Source organism: Bubalus kerabau, chromosome X, assembly GCF_029407905.1.
Source record: "Bubalus kerabau isolate K-KA32 ecotype Philippines breed swamp buffalo chromosome X, PCC_UOA_SB_1v2, whole genome shotgun sequence".
Classification (NCBI taxonomy): domain Eukaryota; kingdom Metazoa; phylum Chordata; class Mammalia; order Artiodactyla; family Bovidae; genus Bubalus; species Bubalus kerabau.
The window spans coordinates 49,788,060-49,803,786 of record NC_073647.1 but is presented as its reverse complement, the minus strand read 5'-3'; the positions used below and the strand labels follow the sequence as shown (position 1 = coordinate 49,803,786).

The 15,727-nt window shown below is 61.8% G+C and overlaps 2 protein-coding genes and 1 non-coding gene across 5 annotated transcripts in view; 1 reads left to right on the top strand and 2 right to left on the bottom strand.

The window, feature by feature from the left end:
* BCAP31 (B cell receptor associated protein 31) overlaps positions 1–2,767 on the top strand; it is a 29,106-nt gene extending 26,339 nt beyond the window's left edge. For all 3 annotated transcript variants that reach the window (XM_055562844.1, XM_055562842.1, XM_055562843.1), the window contains exons 6-8: positions 546–666; positions 1,464–1,564; positions 2,433–2,767. In XM_055562844.1, coding sequence (XP_055418819.1) covers positions 546–666; positions 1,464–1,564; positions 2,433–2,471 — 261 coding nt within the window. In that variant the 3' untranslated portion in view covers positions 2,472–2,767. The remainder of the gene's footprint in view (positions 1–545; positions 667–1,463; positions 1,565–2,432) is intronic.
* Positions 2,768–6,529: 3,762 nt separating this feature from the next.
* On the bottom strand, positions 6,530–15,213 carry SLC6A8 (solute carrier family 6 member 8). Its single transcript, XM_055562841.1, has 13 exons — positions 14,803–15,213; positions 13,126–13,257; positions 12,050–12,299; positions 11,508–11,640; positions 10,633–10,767; positions 10,422–10,525; positions 10,207–10,331; positions 9,507–9,619; positions 9,244–9,381; positions 9,052–9,154; positions 8,866–8,966; positions 8,604–8,774; positions 6,530–8,020 (listed from the first exon to the last, which is right to left on the bottom strand). Exons 1-13 carry the CDS (start codon positions 15,062–15,064, stop codon positions 7,880–7,882), a joined length of 1,908 nt encoding a protein of 635 aa, XP_055418816.1. The 5' UTR covers positions 15,065–15,213; the 3' UTR covers positions 6,530–7,879.
* Positions 8,320–8,391, bottom strand: TRNAG-GCC (transfer RNA glycine (anticodon GCC)). Its single transcript has one exon. It is a non-coding gene; the product is annotated as a tRNA-Gly (tRNA).
* Positions 15,214–15,727: the final 514 nt, after the last annotated feature.

Sequence of the window (15,727 nt, the reverse complement as noted above, 5' to 3'; positions counted from 1 at the left end):
CACAGAAACACCCAAGACAAGACCCCCCCGGTCTTCCTAAGGATGGCTATCAGCTGGGGATGAAGTGGGGCAATCCTCAAAGGCTTGTCTGAGGAGGTGAGGTGTGAGCCAAGCTGGGGAGGAGGAGATGGACGGAGCTGGATTCAGAGGCAGAAGACAGTTGGCCCAGCAGCGCTGCGTGGGGCCTTGGCTAGAGTGAAGGGTGGCGCTTGGGGAGAGGGAGATGGGAGGGCCTGGGTCAGTTGGGGGTGACTGGCCACAGTCCCCAAATGACAGCAAGTTGAGTTGTTGGCTAGCCTGGGGGTAAACTTGGAGGAGCTGCTGAGAACGGAGCCAGGGCAGGCAGGGCGTGTGGCCTGTGAGCTGTAGCAGGTGGCTGGGAACACACAGTGGCCCGATTCTGTGCTGACATTTCCGAAGGGGCAAGTGCCCAGGGCAGCTTGAGGAATCCCAGCTCAGTGGGGAGGACGGACCAGGCCTCCTCTCCCTCCCTCCCCCCTCCCCTCCTCCACCTGAGTGACCTGGATCCTTGGCGCTCTTCCTAGGAAGCTGGCGGTGTCACCAAGTTGGGTGGCAGGGACAGCGAAGTGAAGGTGCAGGAAGAGAACAGGAGCCTGAAGGCTGATCTCAAGAGGCTGAAGGACGAGCTGGCTGTCAACAAGCAAAGTGAGTGCTACCCTCGGGTCGCCCGTGGCCCCCAGAACTCTGGAGCCTCCGCGGGTGGCTGCCGCACCTTCTGTGCCAAAGGATTCATACCAGACTCGCACGCAGGCTGAAGAGCTGGGCAAAAGTAAACAGTGGCTCCCAGCTCGCCCAGCCGAAACCCAGCTGGGGTTGGCCTCAGCCATCGGGGCTTCGTGGTTTAGCAGTCTGTCTAGGGTCCCAGCAAGGAGGGCCCAGGCACCCCAGAGATGCAGGGGCTACCTCCAGAGCATCTCAGCCAGTGCCAGGCATGGGGAATGGCACTCTGTGTGTTGTCAGCAGGGGCCTGGTGGGTGGGGAAGGCAGGCTAAACCAGAGCCGCTAGAGATGCTCCCATTTGCTTTCTTCCTAAAGCCCTCTCTTGACATGTCTCTTGTTCCCAGCTTCAAGGCTGGGGTCCTTCTGCTGCTCTTGCCCCCAACCTTTTCAGAATGTTTCTCCCAGGCCCCCAGGCCCCATGAAGTCACTCCTGCTGAGAGCCACACAGGGTCTCTCCATGACAGGGTTTGGGGGGAGGGAGCCCTGATGTCTTCCTGTTGCTCCAGGTTTGTTGGCCAGGCCTCTCCCACTTCTGGAGACTCGCCTTCTGGATGCTTCCACAGCACCTGGTGGAGGAGTCTTCTTGAGAGGAGGGGTCTCCCAGACACTCTCACTGGGGACGGACCTGGGGCAGCCACATCTGCTGTCTCCAGTAAACGGCGCTTTTCTCCCTCAACCTTATCTTTTCATTTTCCTTCCTTTGCCATGTGTGCTACCCCCAGAGCTGGAGAAGGCGGAAAATGAAGCTCTGGCCATGCGGAAGCAGTCTAAGGGCCTCACCAAGGAGTACGACCGCCTGTTGGAGGAGCACACGAAGCTGCAGGTCAGCCCCTCAGCCTCCAGGCCGATCTGTCCGTTTGGCGAGGCCTTGGCAGCAAGCTGGCTGCTGTCTCTCCCAGTTCCCCTGATTTCCTCTAGTGCTGCTCCAGCCAGTGCCAGTCTGGGCCCCAATAGCCGGAACCCCTCCTTGGGTAGGAGGGCTGTGGCCTGGTAGATGGCTGTCACTTAGCAAGGTGGCCTTGGTCTCCAGGCCAGCCCTTTGCACTGTGGGCCTTCCCAGCCTCATGCCCAGCATCAGTGCCCTTGAGAAGAGTGTCTTTCTTGCCGTGTACCCCTGGTGCACAGTTTTGAGCCCCCCTGACTCCTGTTCAGGTTCACTGAAGGGCCCCAGCAAGTACCAGAGAGATTCATGGGAAACTCCCCTCCCTGCCCCAGGCCTTCCCTGCGCTGGGGCAGAGAGCAGGGAGCATCACAGGTCCTAGTCACTTGCCCTGTTTCCACATGCTCTGGGAGACCGGAAACTCGGCATGAGGGCTACGGAAATATCCCTGAGCTCTGACAGCTTGACTCAGTGCTTGGGGGCCCAAGTTGGGGTGCCACAGAGGGTGGAAAGGCTGTGCCCAGCCCCCAAAGAAGGACCAAGAGCTGAAGTCGAGGGCAGGCTTGCAGGCCGGACGCGGGAGGGACTCGGAAATGTGGAGGCCACCGTGAGGATGAGGGGGGTGCAGGTGAGGCCCCGGAGACGGGGCTGCTCAGGGGGGGCTTCCCGGGCTTGTCGGCTGCCTGGCGTGTGGTGAAAGGGGCGCCCGGCCGGGTCTTTGGGGCTGAGGGCACTGGAAGGCAAAGGGGAGGAGTGCACCCTGGCCCTCCCCCCCCCCCCACCGCTTTGCAATCTTCTGTCCCCTCTGCAGGCTGCGGTAGATGGCCCCTCGGACAAGAAGGAGGAGTGACGCTCCCTGGCCGCCTGCAGCTCGCTCAGTACCGCCACTCTCTCCTTTGCGCTTCTGTTTCCTCATGCTGCTTGCTGTTCCATGCGCTCCCTGCATTCCTTAGGGGACCCGGGTCCCCCCCCCCCCCCAGAATGAGCCAGGCTGCGGCGGGGCTTGCTTCCCACTGGGCTAAGCCCCTCGATGTTGCGTGCTGATATTCTGGGCTCCTAAGGCCCCTCTCCTTCGGTCCTGCCGCAAGGCAGGCAGAGCAGGAAGAATAGCTTCTTGGGGGGCAATAAAGTCTGTTGTGTTATGTCTGTGCTGTGTGCGTGTGACTGAGGCCCCCTTGTGATCCCCCCGCCTGGACCAGCTGAGACACTGTCCAAGCAGGCAGCTTGGACAGAGACTCCAGCCCCAGGCTTGGCCCCAGAGGCCTGCAGGACGCTTTTCCCTGCCTTTGTTCTAATTCCCAAAGGCTCTCTCCTCCCAGGCTGGGTGCGGGCTCGCACTTGCCCCGTCTATGCCCTGCCTTGGGCACCCCAGGCCAGGCCTGGCTTGACGGCCACGCAGGGCATGTTGGTCCTGTCATCTCCCTGGGCCCAGGGGAGCTCAGGAGACGCAGGGAACCCACTGGGCTTCCGGGTGGCAGCCTCGCCCGCCTCCTCTGGGTCCTGTTCATCACATTGAGGCCAGATAGAGCATGGCAGAGTGCCACCAGTTCCTCCCTGCCCTGCCCCCTCCTGAAGGTTTCCAGGATGACCTCTGACTAATGCCGGCGAGAGCGAAGACGTGCCCTTGGTGGTGACCTACGCCTGGCCCAGGGCAAACGGAGGAAGTGGGCAGAGCCTCCAGGTGGCTCTGGGGTCCCCTCCGCCACCCCATGATCCTGCTCTGGCCTGGACACCCCCTGCGCTGGCTTGGCAGGTGGCCACCATCAAGGAGGCTCCAGTGTTTTTCTGCTGCTTCTGAGGACTGGGTGAGGGGGGTTGGGGGCAGGTCGGAGGTGTTTTCTGCTGGCATTCAGGGGCCCCTGGAAATGGGTGCAGACAGCCAGCCTTGAGCACCAGCTTCTCCCACCGGGCTCAGGCTGGTGGCTCCCTTAAGCAGTGTTCTTTGCCCACGTTCGCGTGGGGAGTGCCACCCCCCTTTCCGGGCAGCCTTCTAGGTGGTGTCTGCCGCGGAGGGAGGCTGCAGATGACACCCTCTGGTTGCTATGCCAAGGCTGAGAGCTCGTCCCACTTTTCCAGGAAGTGTTCCCTGACTACCTCGGCCTTCCTGAGCTTGCCTTGCTCTGAACTCCTGCAGGCCAAAGTCCACACCATGGGCCCTTAGGCTCTTCCCCGGGCTGGGCGGAGGGGAAGCAGCTAGCTGGGGACGAGAAGAGTGACGGGGATGGCCAACTCTTAAAAGTGGAAAGCATGGTGCCCACCTTGCTTAAGACTGGAGGGCCACCTGTGGGCACTGCCCCCTCCAGCCCATTCTGAAGGCTGCTTTCAGCTGGCAGCCTCTGCTCAGAGTGGGGCTGTAAGCCACTATACCCAATAGTCTTCCCTGCCTTGCTTGCACCTCTGGTAACCTCGTGGGCACCACAGGGCTGGGCTGATCCATCTCCTGACCTGTCTCTCCCACTGCTGGTCCGCATGTTCTCTGTCTGCTGCAGGGACGGGTTCCCTAGTTAACAGGACCCGGCCAAGCAGCATGACCTCTGTCAAGTGCCCCTTACTGCGCTGTTGATGTTTTCTGAGTCTTCGGTGGCCTGGTGGCAGGTGGCCTGGAGGCCATTTGGCAAGAGGTGACAAGGATGTGAGCCAAGGCATGGCTACAGCTAGAAGAATGGAGATGTGAAGGAGCTGGTGTGACTCAGGGTCAGAAGATCCCCTGGAGGAGGAAACGGCAACCCACTCCAGTATTCTGGCCTGGGAACTCCCCTAGACAGAGGAGCCTGGTGGGCTAGAGTTCATGGGGTCGTGAAGAGGCAGACACGACAGCACATGCAGGGTGGGGAGTGGTGAGGGTCTGGGGCGGCAGGGACTGTTGAGTTGGAGGGTGTGAGGGCCTTCTTGGGAAAGCTACACTGGTGCTGAGCTGCCAGCGCACAGGCTTCTTGGGGTTGTAGGTGTGGCGAGAGCAGAAGCTTGTAGGATGAGGAGCCTTTCAGAGAAGGGTGGGACAAGGGTTGGGTTGGCAGGCCAGGCGTTGGCACTGCAGGGGCTGGGCCACCATCTCACCAGGGAGGCGCCTCCGCCAGCTGAGGCTCCAGAGGCCCAGGTTGACTTGGGGTGGGGCCTGCTCAGCTGATATTCCTCCCCAGGCTCCGGTGACCTGCACCCTGTCCAGGTTCTCCTTGGTGACCACCAGAACGTTTGCTTATGACTGGCACAAGCCAGAGCCCACCCCTGGCTGTCCAGTTGAGAGCTCAGGCCCTCCCCTCACTAAGGGGTCGCTGCCTGGCTAAACGGGGAATGGCCTGTGAGGGACTGAAGAGGAACCAGTTGTCCGTTTTCTCTGAAGGGCCACCCCATCCCTTCTGCCCAGGCTGGCATTCAGAGCAGGCAGCCGGTGCCCTACCTTGACGCCCACCCCAGGAAGGCCAGCCTCAGCTGATAAGCGGACTGGCCCTGGCCACCCATATGTCTGTGTCTCACCCCATCCTCCCTCCTGTTACTCTGGATGGATCCTGAATGGGTTTCCTTGGTCTACTTCCCCGCCACTCCTCTGAAACCTCGTGCCAAAGCGTGTGTAATCTCAGACTTACCCCGGAATCATTTTCAGGATGGCAGTTGAATGGCAGTAAGTGCATTTCCGTCGTGTGCAGCCATCCCCATTGCGCATCTCCTGAACTGTTCTCTCTCCAAAACGGACACTGTCCCCATTGAACACTAACTTCCCCCCTCCCCCCACTTTCTTGGAATTGCACTCCTCAGAGAAGTCAAGTCACACAGGATGTATCTTCTGGCTGCTTTCTGCCACATGTCATGTCCCAGAGGTTCATCTTGTTGCAGGTGTCAGAATTTCCCTCATTTTTCAGGATGGAGCTCCTTTTCTTTGTTCCTCTTTGCAGAGACTTGGGTTGCTTCCACCCCTTAATGCCATCCCAATCAGGTTTTTGCCTTTCCCTTCGCCCCAGATTTCTCTTGTCTTGTGTGATCTTATCACCAAAACTCCGACAGAGCCCATCACCCCCTCCTCCCTGACACCTGGAGGGGATGGTGGGCCCTCACATGTGTGTTCTGGGTGGTGGAGGGGTGTCCCTCCCAACTTTCCTGACTCTGCAGCCAGCTCCCCCTCTGCTCTGCCACATCCAGAGTGTCCCAGGGCCCCAGGGCTCGGTGCCTGGGCCAAGGCTCCCTCTCCAGCTGCCCAGGGACTCATCCAGGCTCGGGGCCGTCTTTATGTAATGAGAACTTCCAAAGTTCTGTCTACAGTGCAGACTTTCTAGAACTTCAAACTCCTTGTCTATCTGCCGACTAGACATTTCTACTTGGTAGATAACACTGTCCCCTCTGAACCTCGTCTCCCTGGTGCAGAGCCTGGCAACACCACCCAAGAAGGGGTCCCAGCCATCCACAAACCTGTTGGTTGTTCAGTTGCCAAGTTGTGCACAACTCTTTGCAACCCTACGGACTGCAGCATGTCCACGGGGTCAGTGATGTCATCCAACCATATCATCCTCCATCACCCCCCTTCTCCTGCCTTCCATCTTTCTCAGCATCAGGGCCTTTTCCATTTAGTCAGCTCTTCGCATCAGGTGCAGGCAGGTCACTAACCTGGTGACTTTGCACCTGCTAGTGCCCTGGTCCTGCCCAGTGACCAGCCTTCCCCCGGGCCCTACCTGTTCTCAGAGGAGCACCCTTGAGAAGCTAAAGCCTGGACTTGACACCCACCTTCCCTGCTTAGTGTGTTCCTCTTTGGTGGCCCTTGGTCCCCAAGTATGTCAGCTCCCTGCACTGTTCCCGGAACTGTGCCAGGTGTAGAGACCTCAGAACCAACACTTGCCCAGGGAAGCCACTCAAGGTGTGGAGGGCTCACACCCCCTCATCCCCTGACTGCCCCCCAACACCTGACAAGCAGGAGCCAGCTTTGGAAAATGACATCTTTATTGCTGTTTGCAGTGGCTTTTAGCACAGTAAGGGCGTCCCCACTGGACCCTGGCCCTCCCCCAGCCCCACCCATCCAGCCCATGTCAGGGTGTGAGGGCAGCCCCTCAAGGGCCCCCTCAGGACGACATGACACGCAGGGTTTAGTGAACCTGCCACATGGAGGATTTGAGACGTGGACAGGGTATCAGCCTGAAGCTCTCAGGTGGGAGCCATACCTAGGCTGGTGCCCACCTCGGGTCCCTGCAGTGGTGGTGCCCGTCCCAGGTGGTGCCCATCCCAGAGGGCAGGGTGGGGGCCAGCCTGAGCAGGCCAGGTGGGAAGCCACGGGCCCCCATGGTTGATGCATCGGCTGACCCTGCCGACTTGTGGGGACACCCAGTGAGGCTCCCCTCCACCTTGCACTTTTCCACTGGTCTGGGGCTGGGGACTGCACATGCATACCCACACGACGGACTTGCACACTTGATAGCTTGAAGCTTCTGTTTTGCCTATGAAAATTAGATCTAGAAATTCACACTCCTTGGCTGGGGGGCAGAGGTATAAGAGGGGCTGAAAGGGATGGGGTGTGGCAAGGAGAGGGACATCGGGGTGTTTCTCTTAGAAATATACAAGCAGAAATCTCTCAAGTTTTTATAAAATGTGCAAAATACAAGCCTCATTTGCCCACAGGCACAACTTACACCTGGTATTCACCATTGCTGAGAGAAGAGATCTATACCCTATGTACTCACACACACGTGCACTCATACACGAGCTCACACAATTGATATTGGTGGCAATTGGCGCAGGAACCAAAGGTCCCGTTGCTGGCTGGCTCTCTAAGCGTCTAGATCGGGGATGGGGAGAGGGGTCTAGCCCAGCTGAAGTATCTGCCTTGGTTCTGTGGCTGTGCCCCCCACCTTCCCCCTCTGCTCTCCAATCCTGGGCCCCACGCTGCTACCTCTGGGGTGGGGGCCACCCAAGGGTATGTTGGGCAGAACCTGGAGAGGCAGGCAGGGAGCAGGGGGCTGAGGTGAGACTGCAGTGGGTACTAGCGGAGGGGGGGGAGGAGGGGTGGCCCACGGTGCGCTGGGGAGCAGCGTGTGCACCAGCTTGGTTATGGGGGCGGGGAGGCATCTATTTTTGGTGGGTTGTGGTATTTTTTTGGTGTTTTATTAAAAATGGAAAAAAAAGTGAGTTATAAGCACTCTGGTGCTTCCTCCCCTCCCCCCACCCCAGGCAGGCAGACCCCCATTGAGTGGCAGGGAAAGGCAAGCCCCCCGGGAGGGGTGGGGGGGCTAAAGCAGGGGTGCTATGGCTACAAGAGGGGGAGCTGGTGCCAGGGGCCCATCACATGACGCTTTCCACCACCACCACCTTGCTGCTCTCAGACACTGGGGTCAGGGTGGTCAGGCCCCTGACATCCGAGTCTTGAGCTCTGTATTCCAGGTGGTGGAGGCCCCAGATGGGCTGCGTCAGGTGCTGCCAGCGCTGTGGGAGAGAGGGGCGTGCCTTGAGTGCCTGGGGAGTGCCTGGGGAGGGGCCCCTGCTCACTCTGGGCCTCTGGCCACTTCCCGTCACCTGCCACCAACTTGGAGCCCCAGGCCTGGTCACTGGCCAGGCTACGACGCCTGCACTAGGGAAACCGGGTTCAGGGGAGGGTCGAGTGAGTGAGTGCAGTCACTCAGTTGACTGCAACCCCATGGACTGTCACCCACCAGGCTCCTCCGTCCATGGGATTTTTCCAGGCAAGGGTACTGGAATGGGTGGCCATTTTCTCCAGGGGGATCTTCCCAACCCAGGGATCAAACCTGGGTCTCCTGCATGGCAGGCAGACGCTTTACCATCTGAGCCACCAGGGAAGCCAGTGGAGGGTTGAGTGGTTGTAAAAACAGAGGCTGGGGACAGGTCTACATGACCTGAGGCCCTGGACGGCCCACTTGTTTTCCATCTATACCCCATCGAGGGTGTCCCGGGCACCTGTCCTGGCAGCTGGTGGGATGGGCACCCTGGAGGTCCTGTCTGGACCAAGGGGGGGGTGGCGCGTGGACAGAGGGAGGCATGGGGCACTGACCTCAGCCATGGTCCCCTTGGCCCTGAGGAGGCAGCCCAGGAGGTGGAGGGGCACACATAGCATGGAGGAGAGCGCAAAGGCCCAGCCCACGGCCTCGCCCCACCACGGGTACACGTAGGTATTGTTGTAGACCAGCGGCTCATGGTAGACCACGTTGAAGATGAAGATGCCCTGTGGGTGAGAGAAGCTTGGCACTCATCCCCAGCAGCCATGTCCGACTGGCCCCTGGGTGCCCTGCACCCTGCCTGGCCTTCTCCCTTACCATGCACACCAGTGGGGTGAAGAAAGACCAGCACCATTTCATCCAGGGGCAAGGTCGGTACCCGATCATGCAGGCCACGTCGTCCATGAAGCGATCAGCTCCTGCAGAGATGGAGGGCCAGAGCTCGAGACACCCACCACCGCCCCTGACTGCCCCAGCCTGGCTCGCCTGTTGACCCCAACCTACCGTACACCCAGGCGACCACCACACACTCCCAGAAGGCCTGCCAGAGCAGCGTGGTGCCACTGGCTGAGTAGTAGTCAAACAGCTGGAAGACATACATCCCGCCCTGCGGAGGGGGCCGGGTCAGGGGGGCTGGTAGCTGGCCGCCTGCAAGGCGGGGTAGGGGTGGGCAGCCCACGTCCCACTCGCACTCACATCGGTCACCATGGAGAGGTCGATGACAAAGCAGATGGTGCAACAGAGGGCCACGGAGATCTCCCTTTGGAACCGGAAGTAGTAGGAGGCTGGGAGGAGGTCCAGCAGGCCAGTGATGAAGCCTTCGACACCTACAAACTGTAGCCGGGCAACTCAGGCCAGGCCCCTCCCCTGCCCACCCACTGTCTCCTGGCGCCCAGGGTGCCCTAGGCCCACGACCACCCCCCATCACACACCTCGTAGGCCCATAACCCCTTGCAAACCTGGCTGTCCAGACCAAGCAACAACAGCATGAAGAAGAACAGGGCTGCCCAGAGTGGGGCCACAGGCATCAGTGTGACGGCCCGCGGATAGGCGATGAAAGCCAGGCCAGGCCCTGAGGGAGAAGGTGCAGGGTGTGCACATCCAGAGCCCCCCACCCACATCTTGTCCCCCACCCCACCCTGTCCCCCAGCACCAGGGTAATGAACTACGGCAGGGTACCCTGTGGACAGAGGCCTTCCCACTTGTGGCAAAGCATCACCAGGCCACTCCCACCCCTGTGTGTGTGCCATGCCAGGAACCATGATGGCAGGTTCCCGCAGGCCCTTGGTAGACTGACACCTGTAACGGGGATGTCTGGCTCAGCCTTTGGGGCCTGGGTTCCAGTAGCCATTGCAGTCATAGGTCCCCACGGACCCAGAAAAGGCCACCCTTTCCCTGGGCAACACTCTGGCAAGGAGGACACACCCCGAGGCCCCTGGAGAGAGAGAGATGGGGGCTTGGGGCTCCGGCCCTGAGCTGGAGGCACAGCTGTGCCTCCCAGTTGCTCAGCCAGGCCTCCTCCTGGCCCACGCTGATGGGACAAATCGAGTTGGACTTTTCCCCATTTCTCACAATGGCTATTTGCGTGTGTTCATATCCGTGGTACAGCTGCGGCTCCAGAAGCCCGGCTGGGGCTTGGTGGGGCAGGGGGGTCTTTACCTGATTCTGCTACCTTGGAGATGTGCACACCCTGTTCTGTGGCCATGAAGCCCAGGATGGAGAACACCACAAAGCCTGCAAAGAAGCTGGTCCCGCTGTTGATGAGGGCGAGTATGATGGCATCCCTGTGGACAGGGGAACACTCAGGCTCTTGAGACTGCCTGCCGCCCACAGGTGGGTAGGGCAGGGCAGGGGTGGCCGGCTGTGGTGCCTACTTGTAGCAGTTGTTGTTGAAGCGATTGTAGCTGCCCAGGGCGGTGAGGGCCCCCAAGCCGATGGCATAAGAGAAGAAGATCTGTGTCCCTGCGTCGATCCATACCTGGAGGTGAGCCAGGGAAGAGAAGGTGTGGGGAGCCCTGCTGGGGTGCCTGTCTCGCCCCCGTGTCCCCCGCCACCACCGTGTCCCCTCCCTCTGCTCTCCCTCACCTGAGGGGATGCCAGCTTCGACCAGTCAGGCTTGAGATAGTAGATGATGCCATCCAAAGCGCCAGGTAGCAGCACTCCGCGCACCAGCAGCACAACGAGGACCACATAGGGGAATGTAGCGGTGAAATACACGATCTGGGGGGGGTCGGGCTGCTCAGAGGGGGGTCCTGCTGGGAAGGCCGCAGTACCCCCCATGCTGGCCACTCAAACCACCGCCCCCTACCCTGCCTTCTAGTCAGAGCCATGGCTGCCAAAGGAGGCTGTGCTCAGCTGGGATACTGGCAGCCCCAAAGCAAGCAAGGTTAGCTGCAGGGAGGGGGGGACAGGATCAGGTCCCATGCTTCCTGGGCCCCTGACTCTAGGTCATGTGCTCGCAAGGTCCTTGGGATTAGAACTCAGCCTGCCAGAGACAGGTAAGAGTGAGATAACACCAAAGGCGTCTGCCTCCCAAGCAGGTCTGCCTGCTCAGCAGGCTGTCTTATTTTGTGTCTGTTCAGTGGTCCCACCAGCCGGACAGTGGGCCCCCGAAAGAGCGATGTGTCCAGGCTCCCCGCTGGGGTCCTCTAGGCCACACATCAGGGGATAGAAACAGGCAGTAGACCGGGTCTACCCACACCCTAAAACTGACCAGAACCCTAAACCGGAGCTGGAATCAACAGAAACTGGGAGGGTGGGAAGGCGGGACAGGGATGCTCCACCCCCAGGGAAGGGGCAGCCACTGTGGGGGCCTCTCCCCCTCTACTGGGTGGGGCTCTGGGGCTGGACTGAAGTACAACCCCTGATGCAGTCACCTCCTGTGGCAGCAGTGGTCCCTGGCAACTGCACCCCACGCCCAGGCAGTGGTGCCTAAGCCCCGGGGTCTCCCCCGGCTGTACCTTGCCTGTTGACTTGACCCCCTTCCAGACACAGAAGTAGACCAGCACCCAGCAGGTCAGCAGACACAGGGTCACCTCCCAGTTGAGGGCCCCTGGCACCTCCAGCCCTCCGGAGAGCCGCAAGACTTTGTTCCTGGAGAAGGAAAGTCTGTGAGAGTTGTGCCTGCAGAGGCCAAGAGACTGGGGGAGTCCTGGGTGGCATTGCTCTTCTGGCAGCTCTTGAGTCTAGCTAGTCCTACCAGTGCTTCTGGGAGGCCTGTGTTAAGTCCCCAGCCTGGGGTCCCTGCAGTCTGTGTGCCCGGACCCCCAGGCAGCCCAGCGCCATGCCATCCCCAGTAGACCCAACAGCAGTTCCCACTTCCCTCCCCAGGCGGGCAGGCACAGCCCGCTCTGCATCCCTGGTCGCATGCCTCCAGGGCGGGGACCGGGACACACCCATGTGCATGTACCTGTGCGCGCATGCACATACACACATGCGCATACACAAGCTATGTGCAGGAGGCGAGACAGACTAGGCCTGGCTCTGAGGTGCTTTGACTCACTCCCAGAACTCGATGACCGGGGACCGGCGGTCAGCAAGCTGGTCACATGTGAGGTTGGCCATGGTGGCATTGGCACAGTCTTCGTGGCGGAAGATCTCCACGCAATCGGGAGTGTTCCACGTGTGGCCACACGTGGCCCAGGGCAGCGTGGTGGTGAAGGACTTCACCAGATAATAGAAGCCCCAGGCCAGCACCATGATGTAATAGGTGTTGCAGTAGAAGACGATCACCATGGAGGCGTAGCCCAGGCCTGGGGAGCAGGGAAGAGTCTCTGTCCAGGTTCATCCCTGGCCAGCCCCCCATTGCTCCCACGATCTCCTGACCATGCACTGCCGGTGATCCCTGCTGGGTCCCTAACATCCTGCTCCCCACATCTGCTGACTCTGACCCCCCTCAGTGCAACCAGACCCTTCTGTTGCTGTCCACCCAGACCCCTCCGAGCCCCCAACTTTCCTTGTACAAGTGCCCCATGCCAGGCAGACCTCTCAATCTGTGGCCAAAAATCAGATCCTCCCCCAGCCCCCTGCTTCCTCCCCAGCCCTCGGACAAGCACACATCCCAGAGAGGCAAGTCCTGTTTCCCTAGTCTCACACCTGTCATCCAGAGTCCCACTGCCAGCATGATGGGTGAAGGACGGGCAAGCCTTCACCTGTTTCCCGCCCCTCCCAACAGCAACCTCCCATACTCAGCAGCTGGGGGGTTTTATGGGGACCTGGGGCAGGGTGGGAGACAGTCACCCTCTCAGGGGCAACCTCAGCCAGTCATTTCATGAGTCTGTGCCAAAGCCTAGGGTCAGCTCCTTCGGCTTTTCCTGCCATCGTGTCTCACACCCAGCCACCCTCCTTCCAGCCCCAAGGGTGGTGGGCAGGGCTTTCTCGCCCGGCGGGGAGGGGAAGAGGTCCACCACCAAGGTCACCCAGGTAGGTGGTCTTCAAGTCCTCGCAGCTTGAGGGCCACATGCCAAGCCTGGTGCTCAGACAGGATGAGGTTTTCTGTAGTGAGTACCATCTTTGTCCCAGGGGTGGAGAAAGGCAGAGGTCCGCGGGGGTCACACAGGAGCTGCCAGGGCTGCTCACCTTTGAATAGGGGGCAGATATTCCAGACGTTGATGCTGCCGGCCTTCATGAACTGGCCCAGCGAGATCTCCAAGAAGAAGATGGGGATTCCTCCAATCAGGGCGATCAGGATGTAGGGAATAAGGAACACACCTGGGGGGACAAAGCTGGAGGTGGGCACTTGCACAGGGTTGCCCCTTGGCCAGGCAGGGGACTTGACCAGAACTGCGGAAAGACAGCCCAGGGCCTTCCCAAGCCCTGGGGTGTGGGTGGAGCCCCACCTTCAGGCTCCACCCAGGCCATGATAACTTCCCACTGAGTGAATCAGTATAAGGGGTGGCCGCTGACTCAGGAGCCCAAGGTGAACAGTCTTGGCGGGGAGGGGGGGTGGTGCGCACAGGGCGGGCATCGAGCAGAACCCCATTTCCTTTTGGTTTCCTGAGAGCCCCTTTCCCCTATAGGGCTTTGGCCCCTACTCACCGAGGGTGAGCTAACTAACGGGCACAGCAGAGACACGCACTTGTGGATACAAGCCACCCCTTGAGCCGCAGTTTGCTGGGCGGCAGAGGAAGGAACTGTGAGGGCATGAATGAGTGTGCATGCTCATGCCTGTTGGCTGTGGTTGGCACTCGGGCCCGGGGACCCACTGGGGTTGGGTAAGGGAAGGGAGCCTCTTGCCCGCACATCTGAAGGCCCAGGAAGAAGAGGGTGGGTGGGTGGAGTTGTCTACCAGTGAGCAGAGTGCAGGGTATGTGAAAGGGTTGCTAAGCAAGGACACGAAGTGAGCAAGTTGGGGGAGCCTGGCAGGTACAACAAGACAGGAGCGCCCAGGATGGGGGTGGGGGACCCGGGGGACTCCTCCCCTCCAGGCCCCGGACCCTTGGCCCAGCTCGCCAGGCAACTACTCAAAAGGCTAAGCTTTGGCTGCCGCTTGGCTGGGCCCGCGGTCTCTGCATCCTCCTGCTGTGACCTTGGGCCAAGGCCTTTGCTCTGAGCCTCAGTTTCCCGCCTGCTGCCTAGTCCCTGCGGCTTTTCCCACCCCACCCCTGGGGCTGCTTTGCAGTCACAGGACACACGCGTGCCCATAGCTGTTGCTAAGCTGGGCTGGGGCGGGCAGGCATGGGGTGTGCATGCAGTGTGTCCAGCAATGGCGCCAGGCGGCCCGGGCTGCCGGCTTCCCAAGCCTGGCTCCGGCACCCAGTGTTCCAGGCCCAGGCTCGAGGGGAGGGGAGGGGAGGGGAGGCAAGAGGAAGAGAGAGAAGGGAAGGGAGGGGAAGTCAGGGGGAGGGACAGAGTGGCCCATTGTGTGTGTGTTCGTGTGTGCACACGTGGGGGGCCCGCACAATGTGCCACTTGTGTGCCTGATCGGAGGGGGCATCCAGAGCTCCTCACCTCTGGAGGCCTCCCCCCAGGCGGGAGGCCTCGCCCGGCCACCTCAGTGGCCAATCACTTGCGGGTGGTGGTGCTGGGGTGGGGGGCGGACACAGCTTGAGGCTTCCTTCGCAGGCCCCCTCCCCCACCACGTTGCCAGGCACATGACCGGCCAGGGGGGTGGCCGCCCGGCTGGGCCACCGAGCGGCGACGCGGGCGAGGGGCGGCCCCCCGGCCCTCCCCCTCCCTCGCCACGCCGGGGGCCTCCCCACCCTCTGGACTTCGCCCTGCCGCCCCGGTGGGGCTAGGGAGGGGCCCGGCGCTCACCTCCGCCGTTCTTGTAGCACAGGTAGGGGAAGCGCCACACGTTGCCCAGGCCCACGGCGAAGCCCACGCACGACATGATGAAGTCCATCTGGCGCGTCCAGGTCTCGCGCGGCGGAACGGCCAGGAGGCTGCCGGGCGCCCCCAGGGCTGCGGGGCCGTCGCCCTTGGCCGGGGCTCCGTCGGGCCCGGGCGCGATTAGGGGGCCCTTCTTCTCCTCGCCGGACACGCTGTAGATGCCGTTCTCCGTGCTCTTGTTGGCCATGGCCGGGGGCACGGCGGCCCGCGGGGGCGGGCGGGCGGACAGGCGCGGGGTCGCCAGCGGCGCAGGGGGGGATAAAGGCCCCGAAGGCGCGGGCCCGCCGGGGGCCGAGGACGGCCGGACCGGGGGGTCGGGGCGGCGGGCGGGAGGCGGGCGGGGTGCGGGACAGCGGGGGCGGCGCGGTCAGAAGCAGTCCACGAAGCACTTGAAAGTGAGCCTAAAGAATCTCATGTGTGTCGGGGGCCCGGGGGCTCGCGGGCGGCGGCGGGGCCCGATCGGGCGGCGGCGACGGCTCCCGAGGCTCCTGCCCGCAGCTCCCGCGGCGGCGGCAGCGGTGGCTCGCCCGGCCTGAGGCTCAGCCTAGCGGGGGCGCGGGCGGCATCCGCAGCCCCCTGTCTGCAAGCGGCGGCCGGAGCAGGAGCAGGAGCCTGCGGCCCGCACCTCCCGCGCGCTCCCCCCGCCCCCGGCTGCGGCCCGGCCCGGCCCGGCGCGGCTGCCCGACTCGCCTGCGGCTCCCGCGGCGGCGGCGGCCTAGGCGTTCGCCCCTCCTTCCCGGCGGTGGTGGCGGCGGCGGCGGCGGCGGCGGCTTTAGCCGCTCTCCGGGCCGCAGCGAGCTCAGCGACTCACCACCGTGTTCTGATCTCGCCTCTCCTCTTTGGCCGGACT